General features: G+C 35.9%; 1 protein-coding gene across 1 annotated transcript in view; it reads left to right on the forward strand.

The window, feature by feature from the left end:
* FILIP1 (filamin A interacting protein 1) overlaps positions 1-9,092 on the forward strand; it is a 203,254-nt gene extending 194,162 nt beyond the window's left edge. Inside the window, exon 7 of the mRNA XM_027603576.2 lies at positions 5,274-9,092. Within this exon, the coding sequence (XP_027459377.1) occupies positions 5,274-5,314 (41 nt within the window). The 3' untranslated portion in view covers positions 5,315-9,092. The remainder of the gene's footprint in view (positions 1-5,273) is intronic.
* The last annotated feature ends 4,841 nt before the right edge of the window (positions 9,093-13,933 follow it).

Genomic DNA, 13,933 nt, shown 5'->3' on the forward strand with positions numbered 1-13,933 from the left:
TGTGGGATGATAATTAGTTCCAATTTGCTTGTATCTGGTAACAGTAAACTATTTGAGAGATAAGGATTAGCTTGCCTAAAAAAGAAGTTACCAGTCATAACTGATTATTGGTAATTCCTGCAACCTGTAGAGGTAAGGGGATGATTTGGGCTGATGATGGAGTGGGAAATGTTTTGGAAGGAAGCAAATAAACTATTAGAAGGTTGAGAAACCCCAAGAGAGTGTATATCATCTGGTTCAAAAGTTTCCTGAAGCAAATGACAGAACTGATTAGCGGAAGTATTTTTAATTAGCTGAGCTGAATCCAAAAGAGGGAATACAAATCCAAGTCAAGAGAGGAAGTTCATTGGACTTCCTATTTAAAACAGATGTTTTATCAGGACTCTGATTAATTTCTGAATGTGATAATAACGGGACTGAATACTGAAGCAGTTTATTAAAATGAGAACCTTAAAATCTAGGCATTTCTACTTCTTTCTAAAAGGTCTAGGACATTTTTGCAGGTGAATAAATGACTCTGTGGACAACATATTAAAAGCTGGGGTTTAGTAGCTAGTGGAGAGGAAGAACAACACAGCTCTAAGCCTGTGCACTGCCTTTCAGGCAGAGCCCATGGGGAGTAGGGAGCCATGGAACCCGGAAAGCAGGTCATAAGCCAGCCAAATTGATGCAAAATCCAAGAGGAAATGGTTTCTGTATAATTTGGTATGCAGTTTCCTGTGTATGAAATAGCCCTCCTTTGTGGAGGCAAAGTCCTACTATAAGTTGAACTTCTACTCTCTTAGTCTTCAGCATGTGAGCTTAAAGGCTATCTATTAAAGTGATCTTGTCTCATTTACTAGAATAGATTTTTAAAATTCAGAGCTCAAGTGTCCCCTTGCAGAGAGTTTGGCAGAGTATAAGCATATGTATTGCTTGGGAGGAAGGCATTGACTTTCCAGGGAGTACATCTTTCCTACTCCACAGCCAAGGAACTCTCCTGGGAGGAACCAGACTCGCAATTTGTTGCCTTGTTGCCCCATTCTAGCACTTGAGAGTCTCCCCCCAAATTTCTCCCCAAATCCCAGCTTTCATATACAACTTTGGATCTCAAGTCATCTGGCTGGCTAGTAGTTTAGGGTTACCACCAAGGGAAGATGAATAGTAAGGTCAGAAGTCAAGTATAATTAGGAATTGATAATATGTTAAATTTCCTTTCTGTGGACCATTTGCTAATAGCTAGTGTACTAAAAGAATGAATTCATATTATTGTGAAACATCATTTCACAATAATATCATAATCACAAATAATGTATTAATGTGTTACCCAAAGTTTCTTAAGGAGAAAATATCAAGATAACACTTGAGAGGAACATATAGAGGAAAGTGTAAGTACTTTTGGTAAACTGTTAATGTCAGAAATACATAAAAATCCAATGTCCCCATATGTGTATGCTGATTAAGATTTAGAGTTTTTTCCTTCTTCCAATTAGGAAGAAAGAAATAATGTTCTTAAATGTTTGGACATCAGAGAGCCCTAAATTTAAGTGCTTTGCTATTTTGAGTTTGCTTATAGAGGTGGAAATTAACTATGGCCTTTGTTCTCAACTTGCCTGTTATATACTCTACAAATTACTAACATCAGAAAAATGGTAACTGTAAAAAGAGAAAAGTTAATAGAAAATTATACCTGATTTTATTCAGGTTACTTTAGAGGCCCCAAACGACCTATATTTGGGTCTTATTCTGAGATGAAATGAAGACAGAGGAAGAAATGGAATAAGATTTGCTCACCGACTTTGTAACTTCAGTAAAATTTATAACATTATTTTATTGTATTAAACCATAAAAAAAAAAGCCAGGGAGAAACTTGGAAACTCTGCCCCCCCCTTTTTTTATTAACATATAATATATTATTTGTTTCAGGGGTACAGGTCTGTGATTCATCAGTCTTACACAATTCACAGCGCTCACCATAGCACATACCCTCCCCAATGTCCATCACCCAGCCACCCCATCTCTCCCACCTCCCACCACTCCAGCAACCCGCAGTTTGTTTCCTGAGATTAAGAGTCTCTTATGGTTTGTCTAACTCTGCCCTTTTTTAAAAAACTTAACTAATGGCATAATCCCTGAAGCATTTTTTTTTTTTGCCAGCAACCAAGGACTCTGTATGCATCAGACAGTTTTGCTGTGTAACGAGTCACCTCAAAATCTAATGGCTTAATAAGCCATTAGATAAGCAACAATTTTTCTCTCTCACAATTTTGTGTATTGGCAGGATGATTCTTTTCTGAGTCAGTTTACAGGTTTGGGGAAAACACAGATAATAAGCAAGCATAGATTTAATAAATATGTTTAATAAATTTCAATTAAAATAGGTCTTCTATCATATAGATCTTTTCTCACAATCTCTGGAAACAAGATGAACTATGTCTCCATGTGTATAAAACAAAATAACTTGGGTTTAATTGTATTCCTTTAAATAAAGTTTATGTATATAAATATGAAATACCCTCTTTTTAAAAAGATTTATTTATTTATTTGAGAGAGAGAGAGAGCACAGAGGGAGAGAGAGAGAAGCAGACTCCCCGCTGAGAAGGGAGCCCGATGCAGGGCTCTATCCCAGGACCCTGGGATCATGACCCGAGCTGAGGGCAGACACTTAAGAGCCACCCAGGTGCCCCTGAAATGCCCCCTTTTATTATTAAAGTAGAATAAAATAAACTGTTAACATTGTCAAGTATTTTTGAGACAATCTTTTTAATAATGCAATCTGATTAGGGGCACCTGGGTGGCTCAGTCAGTTAAGCATCTGACTTCAGCTCAGTTCATGACCTCAGGGTCCTGGAATCCAGCCCCCAGTTGGGCTCCATGCTTAGCAGGGAGTCTGCTTGTCCCTCTCCCTCTCCCTCTCCCTCTGCCCCTCCCCCAGCTCGTGCTCTCTCTCTCTCAAATAATAAAATCTTTAAAAACATTTTAAGAAATAATGTAATCTGATTAATAGCATTAATATATATACATATATATGTATATATGTATCATGTAATATTACAAGCTTGCTAATTTAAATATAATAATAATAATAATAAAATGAATGGTTCAACCAAGATATTGTTTCTTCTATGTATGGACCCAATTACTGAAAATTCTGAATTCTGAAAATTCTAATTCTGAAAAGTTATTATGAGGATTGCAACATGTTAAGATTAAGGCAACTCTAGGAATTCAGAGGTTTGCACACTCAAGGTGAGAGTAGTAACACAAAATGTTAGCATTGCAAGGCACTTTAGAGATGATCTCTAATACTCTCACTTTGTGGTAAGGAAACAAATGCATGCCCATTCTGAATTACATCTAGGCTAAGAACAATTCTGGATTTCACTCTTTTTTTTCTTTCCTTTTTTTCCCCCTTTTTCAGTAGCCAACACAGGGTTTGAACTCACAACTCAGAGATCAAGAGTCAGACACTTAACTAACTGAGCCACCCAGGCACCCCAGGAATTCACTCTTTTAAATTTAAGTTCTCTATGCTTTGTTAAGGGAGGAAAATGGAGAAGATACTTTAATTCTATTAGGGAGACGAGATCTATGTCTTTTGACTCTTCGAAAACTATTGCTGAAATTTTAAAAAAGAAAGTGTTGAGTGGGAAGTGGCATTTGAATCTTAGATCCTGATCTTTAAATACATAATATTTTTATTAGTGTTTTTAGTTTTTGCCTGAATATTTTGATATACTTTTAGGTGTTGAAAAAATTTAGAGCTATAACAATTTTTCATTGAGAAAAATGAGATGATTTTAAGGGTTTGTAGTATTGTCAAAAATCATAGTATGTCTTAGAAGCATTACAAAACCTTCATATTAAGTATATAAAACCTTTATGTATTTCATTTTACTTTGCTGTTTTAATTCAAATCAAAAGGTCGAGGGAAGGAATGGAAATATCGCCACCTAGTGGTCAGCATGAAGTGAAGTAAAGTTAATAAACCCGAATTAAGAAAACTTTGAGAAAGGACAATCCACAGTACATAATTAGCACAAATCTATAGGTCTGTGACATAATATGCTTTAATTAATGTTTATTTAGATGTTAACTACTTAAGTAAAAATAAAATATAAATATTATTTGAAATTAAAGTGAAAATAATAGGTGGAAATTTCCTCATGTTATTGATAAACCCTGACATTAGTTTCTATACTTACAACACTGCCATATATTGTCAGGGAGGTAATACATTTTTCAGGTGAAGAAACCATTTGAAGCTCAGTTATTTCTTTGCTCTGTTCTTTATGATCTCAACAATGACAGGACTCTTTCTCATTTTGATCACTTATGTAGTTCCATGCCTAGCACAGTGATGGGCTGTAGGAGAACCTCAATAAGTAGTTCTTGATTGAGAGAATGAAAAAAAAATGATACATTTTCATGAAGGCATAAAGGTTAAGGTAAAAATGAAATCAATCAAATACATATAAATATCATACACCCATAACATGGCTGGTACTATCTCAATCTATTTTTTTTTTTTTACTTTTATAAGAATGAATTTAGATTTAAAAGCATATACATAAGGGGTGCCTGTGTTGCTCAGTCAGTTAAGTGTCTGCCTTGGGCTCAGGTCATGACCCTGGGGTCCTGGGATTGAGCCCCACCTCAGGCTCCCTGCTCAGCAGGGAACCTGCATCTCCCTCTCCCTCTGCCCCTCCATCCTGCTTGTGTTCTCTCTCTTGTTCTATCTCAAATAAAATCTTAAAAAAAGGGCATTCACATAATTTTGCAAAAAGCAGTCCAAGATAAATGTGAATCATCTGTGTTTAGTGACTTCTTAAGAACAATGAATATTTCCTTATTAAAACTCAAATCTACACACATAAAAAATGAAATTAAAAATATGTGAATATTGCTCAGATTAGAAAGAGTATGGCTAGAGTAATAGAGTTACTTCTAGAAAATAGTCTAGTTTCCCAGTATGGGGTTTATTATGTAGTAATTAACGTCCTTGTGTTCAGTTCTTTCCTTGGGTAAAATCCACCTGAAATTATTAGAGTATTAAACATTGTATCTAAAAGACTTTAAGAATCTTGGAAATAAAGCACATATGCCAATATAAAGAAATTACCCAAGAACAGTAAAGAACTGCAGGGGAAGCTATTGGGCTCATGTACCTGTTTTTGTTTGTTTTGTTGTTTAACATCTACAGTCATTTAGTGAAATGATGTGGTATTGATCTTCGCATAAACTACTGATTTTTCAGTTTAATTGAAAATGCTGTATCTTTCTTTTCTTTATAGAAAGCATCATCATTCACCAGTTACGTATGAACTCCAGATGAAATGGTAAACCAAGCACATACTGGGTGTGTGTACTTCCTCTGAATCCCTGTTGAATGAGTAGTATTTCTACAGCCCTCCATCATCACTAAGGTCCTCCACGCTACTGATCACTACTGGAAATAATTTTCTACTTCCAGTGATTTTTTTTTTTGAGGATATAATGTAAAAGCTGAAAATGGCATTGCTGATAATATGAAAATAGGTAGCAAGAGCAATTCAATCTTTGTGTCAAAATAAATTTCTCTTCCTTTTACAAAGCTTTTAGGTCTATGGGCACATGCTATGTAATTTATTTTTATAATACACTTTGTAATGTGATTTTTTTCCTAAAGTGTTTCCTTTTTCGTAGTCTATGGCACATATATCTATAGAGTACACTGTCAGTTCTTCAAAGTATTGGTACTGGTGCATTCAAAACGGGAATCTATCATTATTTTCCTTCATCACTTTTTTATTTCTGAAGGAAAAGAAAGTACAACACTCTGCATATTTCCCGGGGTAAATTCAAGAGATAAAACAGAAGCAGGAGATTCTAGAAGAGGTTTTATTATTGTTTGTACAATGCTGTGATTCTGATCGTGGTTCAACAGTAATAAATAATGTTGATGTAAGAGTTAATTTTAAATATGTAAAGCCAGTTTTTAAAGTTGCCCTATCTAGTGTTCTGTGCCAAAACCCCTGAATAAATTGAATTTCATATGGAACAAATTAATAAAAGGAGATATATAAGTTTAACCACTAAGGGTTATGGGAATAGCTTCGACTGAGAGTTCAATTATATTTCTGTGTGCATTGTTTGCTTATATGTACAGGACTTATAATAAGGACTGTGATATCAAGATATTTCTCACAATCTGCCCAAATGAAAATCCAAAACATAAAAACTGACCTAGGTAATATCTGCATCTTTCAAAAAAAAATGGTAAGAGAAATCCCATGATAGATAACATTTTTTTTCTCAATAGACAGGATTTGGATAGATTTTCATAACTGTGTATGGGTTGCCGAATATATTCTTTAAAGATAAAAGCACAACATGCATTACTCAACTCTCAACATCAGAGCTGCTGTTGAATTTAGGTTTATATGAAAATGTGCTCCTAAAGTCTACCTGAAACCCTAATAACACAGGTTTTTAAAAAGACTTTGCTAATGTGGACATGTTTTCAATAAGGTCTTTAAAAAGATAACTTTAAAGATAAATGAAGAGTTGACTTATCAGTTTCTGAATGCAGAAATCATATATGATGGAACTTTACCAAGATTAAAGAAAATGCTTCTGAGTGTCACACGGATAACTGAAAACCATGCAAGTAACACTGTTGGCCCATTTCGCCAGTTGACAGTTTGTATCCAGGTTACAAACCCATAGAGGCAAGTCTACATTGAATCTCTGGAATAGAAAAATTAATTGAATTTCCTCTCCTATGTAACTTTGGAAGGTTTTAAGTTATACTTTGTGGAATTAGCAATCATATTTGGTAGATATTATAAATTAACTATATTTTATGGAAAATTAGTTTGATTTTTGTAAGTAAAAGAAATGCTACAGTAGGCTTGTCCTAGCTTGAATGATTGTCAATGTATCACATATCTTTCAGGGCTTTTGATTAATGATTAAGAAAACTAGAGTGTGTATGTGTGAAAATTTAAAAAATTGTTGCCATGAGTTTTGTTTTCTGAAAATGTTTCTCAACTGTAATGACATTTTCAAGTAGAAAAGGGTTTTTATCTTGTATTGTTATCTTTTTTGACACACAGTTAAGTTCCCTGTTTGCCAACGTTTATACTTCTGATGGCAAAATATTCTGATAAATCACAAATTAGCATTTGAAGAAAATAGCTTTTTCTCAACTTGTGGGAATTTTAGTACATGAATAGTGAAAAGGCTAGAGGATAAGACTTTACTTCTTAACTTTAAGATATTACAAGTGATTTATGTCTATTTGGATCTAAAGTTTTTATTTCTCTTGAATTTGTAATGAAATTTGGTACTGACAATGCAGAGTAAGGATGGTGGTGCTATCTGAGTCACTTATATGGATGCTGAGTTTTTTCTCCTCATGCTGGGATTAACTCCTCTGTTTAAACCCAAATGGAATCTGAGTGACAAATGAGTAAAATTAATAAAGAATAAAAAGTTAATTGTTCTGAAATAAAAGATTAAAAACTAACAGAAAGAAAAAAATTAACAGAAAGGTGAAAACACCAAATAGTTATATCCTTATCTAATGAATAAACAAACAAGATCATAAAAGGTCCTATCCCAATATCCATATCCAATTGAAAAAACTGCCTCCATGTGCAATCCTGGCACCACCCTAGACTCACATAATTTCTGTATCTTTTATTATAAGTAAATCTCCAATCACCAATATGAAAGGGAATCAGTTTTGAATGGAATAATTATATTTTCTGAAATGATTCCAGTTTAAGGTACAACAGCTGAACTAATCCATCCTTTCTTTTTGATAAGAGAGTTTTTTTGAGGTATCTTCTGCAGATTTTTTTCAAGTATTTCATAAAATTTTAAGGCTTGATGAAGATAGTGGATACATTTTCCAGATGTTAGATGCCTAGAATGTTCACAAAATGTGAAGAATTAATTGTCTCTTAGGACAGCCACAAAAAAAAAAAAAATTCACGATGTGGAATAACTAGCTTAAGCATTAAAAAAAGACACCGGCGCTACTGAAAAAATTCACAGGTTCTAAAAACCAGTGGCAGAGCAAGAGTAAATGTTGGATCACACAAAGCAATATGTGTATGTCCTTTCTCTTTATGCTGTGGTTGAATTTGCCTGGAAATGAATAAAAAACATAGCAAGAGTTGGGTGTGTTCATGAATCGGAGGAGCAATAGTTCTAAAAATAACAAAAATGCAAAATGGGAGTTAAAAACAGCAACAACAACACAAACTGGCACCTGAGGCATATATCTACCTTTTGACTCCAGCGCTATCCCCCTGCTAAAAATACTAATTAGAAGGCAAAGAGGAAAAACAATAAAACTTATTGTAATAAATTCATAAAAATTGGGAGAGTTTCATGGAACTAACTTTGCTTAGTGAACACTAATATATTACTGTCTTAAATTTTCAACATTTACTCCATAACTATATGATAACAACCGTGTTTGTTACATAGGGAAAATGCAAAATGCTGTAGATTAGGAAATTTGAATCGAAATGTTTATTGGTGCCATGATATAATACATTTATTTTTTGGTGTTGTTTTTTCATTTATGTTATTTGGGTAATTTTACCTTAACATTCACAGATTTTGTTATTTTTAATGGTGCAGATTGTATTTATTTAGATTTTGTTTAAAAAACATCAGATGTCAGCTTCTCCAAAATAAGAGGCTTACAGTGTGATAGAGACGTTCTTAGAAGTCTTGCAGCTGAATGGATTTTCAAAAGCAAAAGAGTGGATTGAAAAATTTTGGAGTTACATTGTATTTTCACAGCATTCTCAATTTTGTCTCCTTTAAGTTTTATTAAGTACATGAGAAGTTTATTATTTTTCACTACAGCCAAACGAATTTATGGGTATCTACTTGTCTTTTATATGAATGTAATATCTTGCTTTCAGTTCTTCACAGGTTATTGAAATTATTTAGCCAATTAAGACATTCTCTTTGTGTTATTTCCAAAGTCAACCATGTTTATCAAAATCTCACTATAGACAGTGAGAAAAATAACAATTGTGATATAAAAACATTGTGCAATATTCTTTTTTGAGTTGGAACATAATATTCATAAAATTAAAATCATTTAAAATGAGTATTCAAAGTTCACTTTCTTTTTATTTAAAATCATTTGCTTTAAAATAGTTTTCACTTCTGCATTTCATATTTTCTTAAAAATATGGTCTTTTTCACTGTGAATAAGCAGAAATGGCAGCAGATCTGCCAAAATGAGAGATACTTTTCCCCTGAGTTACAAGTATAGTGTGATTTAGTAGGATGAACACTGCTACACAGCAAGAGATAGAACTGGTTATAGGGTTTCCCTCAGCCCTTTATCGTCACCAAATGCACCGTCAGTCAATATTCAGATATTACTTTGCTGCTTTCTGCTGTCAATCTAAAGGTAGGTTACTCAGTAGAACAAATGCTCCTGAGGTTTTGCCCGCAGGCCACAGCCCAGCTTCTAGAGAAGCAGTTAGGTAATGCTTTCGGCAAAGTGGGATGGGGGTGACAGTGGGGCTATTCTCTGACACCTTTTATTTATCAGCTTTGGTCTATAGCCAATCCCCACTTATCTTTGTCTTATTTGGACAAAGGAATGGCCTTTTCCTGTTTATTGTTTAAAGATCTGCATATCAAAAAAGCAGGCAAGCATATTGTCTAAACAAAGATACCTTCTACAGGGAAGTTGCAGATGTGAGGGGGTCTTGCCCACAAGGCAGTTTGAGGCCTCTTTTTGGAGGAGCGGCGCCCCTCGGGTGCACATGATTTAAGAACACTGGCCAAAAGTCATTGTTTATTTCATGACTTCCCAGGAGGAGGACGGTCTCAGGCTTTCTGTATTTGCTCAAATGCATTTGTTCCCTTGAGCCCTGGGCTAGAGTCACTTTTAATGAGCCCCAGGCTATTTCCGTGTGCAGAAACTGCAGCAAGTTCCCTGGGCTCCATGCATGTTGGCACTAGGGCACATTGCACCCTACTTTTTTTTTTTTAATGTCATTAAAATTTACTTTTGAGGGGCGCCTGGGTGGCTCAGTCGTTAAGCGTCTGCCTTCGGCTCAGGTCATGATCCCAGGGTTCTGGGATCGAGGCCCCCATCGGGCTCACTGCTCTGTGGGAAGAAGCCTGCTTCTCCCTCTCCCACTCCCCCGGCTTGTGTTCCCTCTCTCGCTGTGTCTCTCTCTGTCAAATAAATAAATAAAATCTTTAAAAAAAATTTACTTTTGAAATTTGTATTTAATGCTATCCCAAGGAATCTATAAAAGATGTCACACTTTGAGGCCTCCCCTCAACTGGGGCAACCCTCACTGACTGCATAGTTCCAGGCGTAGCGACCCGTCCTCAGATATTGGTTGGAACCCAGTTCTCTGGAGTTCCCGTTTCTTTTTTTTTTTTTTTTAAGATAACCAGTCCTTTAGTTTCCATTGGCATTACTTGCAGCATTTCTTTCAGAGATCAGTGTCTCTAAGGAGAAAAGATTTTTTTCTTTCTCTTCAGAAGTCCATTTTCCCATTCTGCCTACATTGATTAGCATTGGTGTACAAAGTTGTCTCTCCAGTTTGACTGTAAGCTTCCTGAAGACAGGACTTGCATATTCCTCAGAGTGAATACAGGATACTGGATAAATGTTTGCAAAGGGCAATATAATTCCTTCTAGGGAGAGGCCTTTTCCCACTCTTGTAGCTGCCCTATCTCCTTTCCTCCAACCTTCACAGACTTTTCCCACGACCATAATCACGTTTTCATTTTTGACTTTTCTGGCTTGGAGGGCACAGGTCTTTCTCCTCTTTGACAGCAAGATATATGTTTAGTCAAAGTGGCAGGGTGTTTTGTAGGCACCCAATTACTGACTCCTAACCCCAATTGCTCCTCTAGGAGGCGTACTTCAGCCAGCGTATTCTATGCCAGATCTTCCTTACCAAAGTGTTCTGGCTGCTGATTCTTCCCTTGTAGAAACCTCTGTGCCCACTGAAGATTTTAGATGTGGAGTATCTGGATTAAACAAGAAGACTCTCAATAATCACTGATCTTAAGGGAAGATAGGCTCCTGGCAAAGACAGAGGTCCCTCATCTTATCAGACCACTAGATGGCCTATGCCATTTTAACAAGAAAAGTGTGTTTGGTCATTTTCAATTCACAAAAAGGCCAAGCATTGGTTTCCACGTGGAGCACTGTTCCAAGTAGACAAGTGGGACAAATGGACTGTATAAGCTAACTCTCAAGAATGGGGAGTACCAGAGATCTTGGTTTCCAGGGAAACAATCTAAGATCTTGAGAAAAAGAACATGAGCAGCCAGGGTATGGGGTCTTACAAATCATCAATAATGAGTGTTGTATATGTTTCAACTTTCTCTATGTTCTTTTATTTGTGATCCTATTCTTTCCTGCACGGAAAACCATAATATCACTCAGACTTTAGGACCCATTTCCTCACAGTTTAGTTTTTGACATCATAAAGAGGACGAGGTGTGGCATCTCCTATAACCCCTTGTGTACTCTTCTTATATGGAACTGACCTCATTATATTTCAATTGTTTGTTGGCAAGTTGTCTCTTCCACTAAAATGTGAGTTGAGAGTAGGTTTGGTTAGTTCAACAAGATTTACTGAATGTCTTTAAGACCTTGGCATTTTTCCAGGTGTTGTAAATATAGAGACAAATAAAAGCAGTCTCTGACCCTGAGAAGCTTTATCTAGTAGGAAAGACAGACATAAACATATTTCTCAGTATTACAGTAAGTGCAAAGATAGAGGTAAGTATAAGTTGCCTTAAACTCAGAGAGAAACTCAGTGCAGCTGAAGGCAAAGAAAGATTCCTCAAATTGGCTACTGTCTTGCTCTTGAAGGATGAGTAGGAATTAGCAAGGCAGTTTTAGTGGAAGTGGGGTCTGAAACAGAGTCTGAAGCGGGGGAGCAGTAGGTTGGACGGGTTAGGAATTGAAAACAGTGAGTGCAGATTATTCTTTTCAGAAGATTCAGTGAAAATAAAAATGTTGTGGAAGAGTTTGCTGAACCCCTACCTTTTCCCTTCACCTTGCATTGGTCAAAGGGAAGTCTAGGAGGTCATGGTTATTTGTTGTCATAAACATTTAGTTCCTGGGGTGCTTGGGTGGCTCAGTCGTTAAGCGTCTGCCTCCGGCTCAGGTCATGATCTCAGCCAAGGTCCTGGAATCGAGCCCCATATCAGGCTCCCTGCTCCTCGGGAAGCCTGCTTCTCCCTCTCCCACTCCCCCTGCTTGTGTTCCTTCTTTCGCTGTGTCTCTGTCAAATAAATAAATAAAATCTTTGGAAAAAAAATAAAATAAACATTTAGTTCCATTGACAAAAAAAGTGTTTCCTTTCTCGGGCTCAGTAGAAATGGACTTTCACATTTAAGTTCATTTTGTGAAAAGTCATCTTTCAAGAATATGTTAGAGCTATTTTAAAGAAATAATAACTTCATAGTGACCCAGGTGTTTCAAAAAACAAATAATAATGAAATGGCTGTCATACCTTCCCCGTCCCCTCAAACTTACCATAATTTCAAACTTGAAGAAACAGAAAAATGTATGTCTAAAAATAGTCCAAAGGTGATTATAAGTGGTTAAACATGAAAAAAAAAAATTTTTTTAAAGTAGGCTCCATGCCCAGCGTGGAGCCCAGTGTGAGGCTTGAAGTTAAGACCCAGAGATTAAGACCTGAGCTGAGATCAAGAGTCAGATACTTAACTGGCTGAGCCACCCATGCACCCCTGGTTAAGCATTTTTAAAGGTCTACTTTCTTGTGTCTCTCTATTTTCATGGAGTAATAAGTTCCTTCCTCTGCCTGTCCCCTTTAAAAAATAATTTCACTGTAATACATATAATAGATGTCAGTTGGCTGTCAACTCAATGGCAACATCATATTTGAAGGAAAGGCCTTATCTATAATTCATGGCACCATGGGACATAATCATCTGAGACAGTCTATACAGTGGGAGTCATGAAGTCTGAAATATTATTAGAGTTATATTTTTTCATTTAAAGAAAGTGTGGAATTATGAAAAAGGAAACCTTAATTTCCTCCCCAAAACAAAGTTCTTAGGCTGTCTACTCTTTCCTCTAACTAGACTCATCATTAAAATATGTCGTTTGACTTGTTATTTCTGACTACTGACTAAGACTATTATTCATGAACTTGCAAAACCTCTCATCACACCCCCAATGACCTCAGGCTAATCAGACAATCTCTCAGTGTGAGAACAAAAGGATTTTCTTAAATGCCTACATGAAAAAGTTTGATAAATATGCAACATAAAATACAGGAAGAGGTCAACTTTAAAAGCAGTAATTTTTCAAAGTCAGTTGGAACCAATCTCTGATGCAATAAATATAACAAATTAATTATACAAATTCTCTATCACTCTTTCCTTAAAGATCTTCTCAGATAATTAAACATGAATATGAATTAGTCCCACCAAAGTTCTCTAAAGTGAGCTGCCATGATTAACCGAATAGAAATTTTTTTTCCTTCAAAAATAAACAAGCAAAAATACTACCCAGTCACTGAAAACAATTCAAACAATTTCGAGTCCCTAAGAACTTTCTCTGAAACTCATGCTGGTAAAAACTATGGTACATTTTTTAGGTCTCTTCAACTTTCCTAAACATTGTTATGCTACATATGTGAATGAAATGGCTTGAAATATGGCTAGAAACTCGAGAGCTTAAGCAGCACCAAATACTCAAAGGATTCTAACAAGCAAATCTGTGTAGCACTTTGGCTAAACAGTAAAAAGACCAGTTTCACAGGGAAATACAAATCAAAACCTCAATGAGATACCACCTCACACCAGTCAGAATGGCTAAAATTAACAAGTCAGGAAACGTCAGATATTGGCAGGGATGCGGAGAAAGGGGAACCCTCCTACACTGTTGGTGGGAATGCAAGCTGGTGCAGCCACTCTGGAAAAC

This window comes from Zalophus californianus, chromosome 7 (assembly GCF_009762305.2).
Source record: "Zalophus californianus isolate mZalCal1 chromosome 7, mZalCal1.pri.v2, whole genome shotgun sequence".
NCBI classification, from domain to species: Eukaryota; Metazoa; Chordata; class Mammalia; order Carnivora; family Otariidae; genus Zalophus; species Zalophus californianus.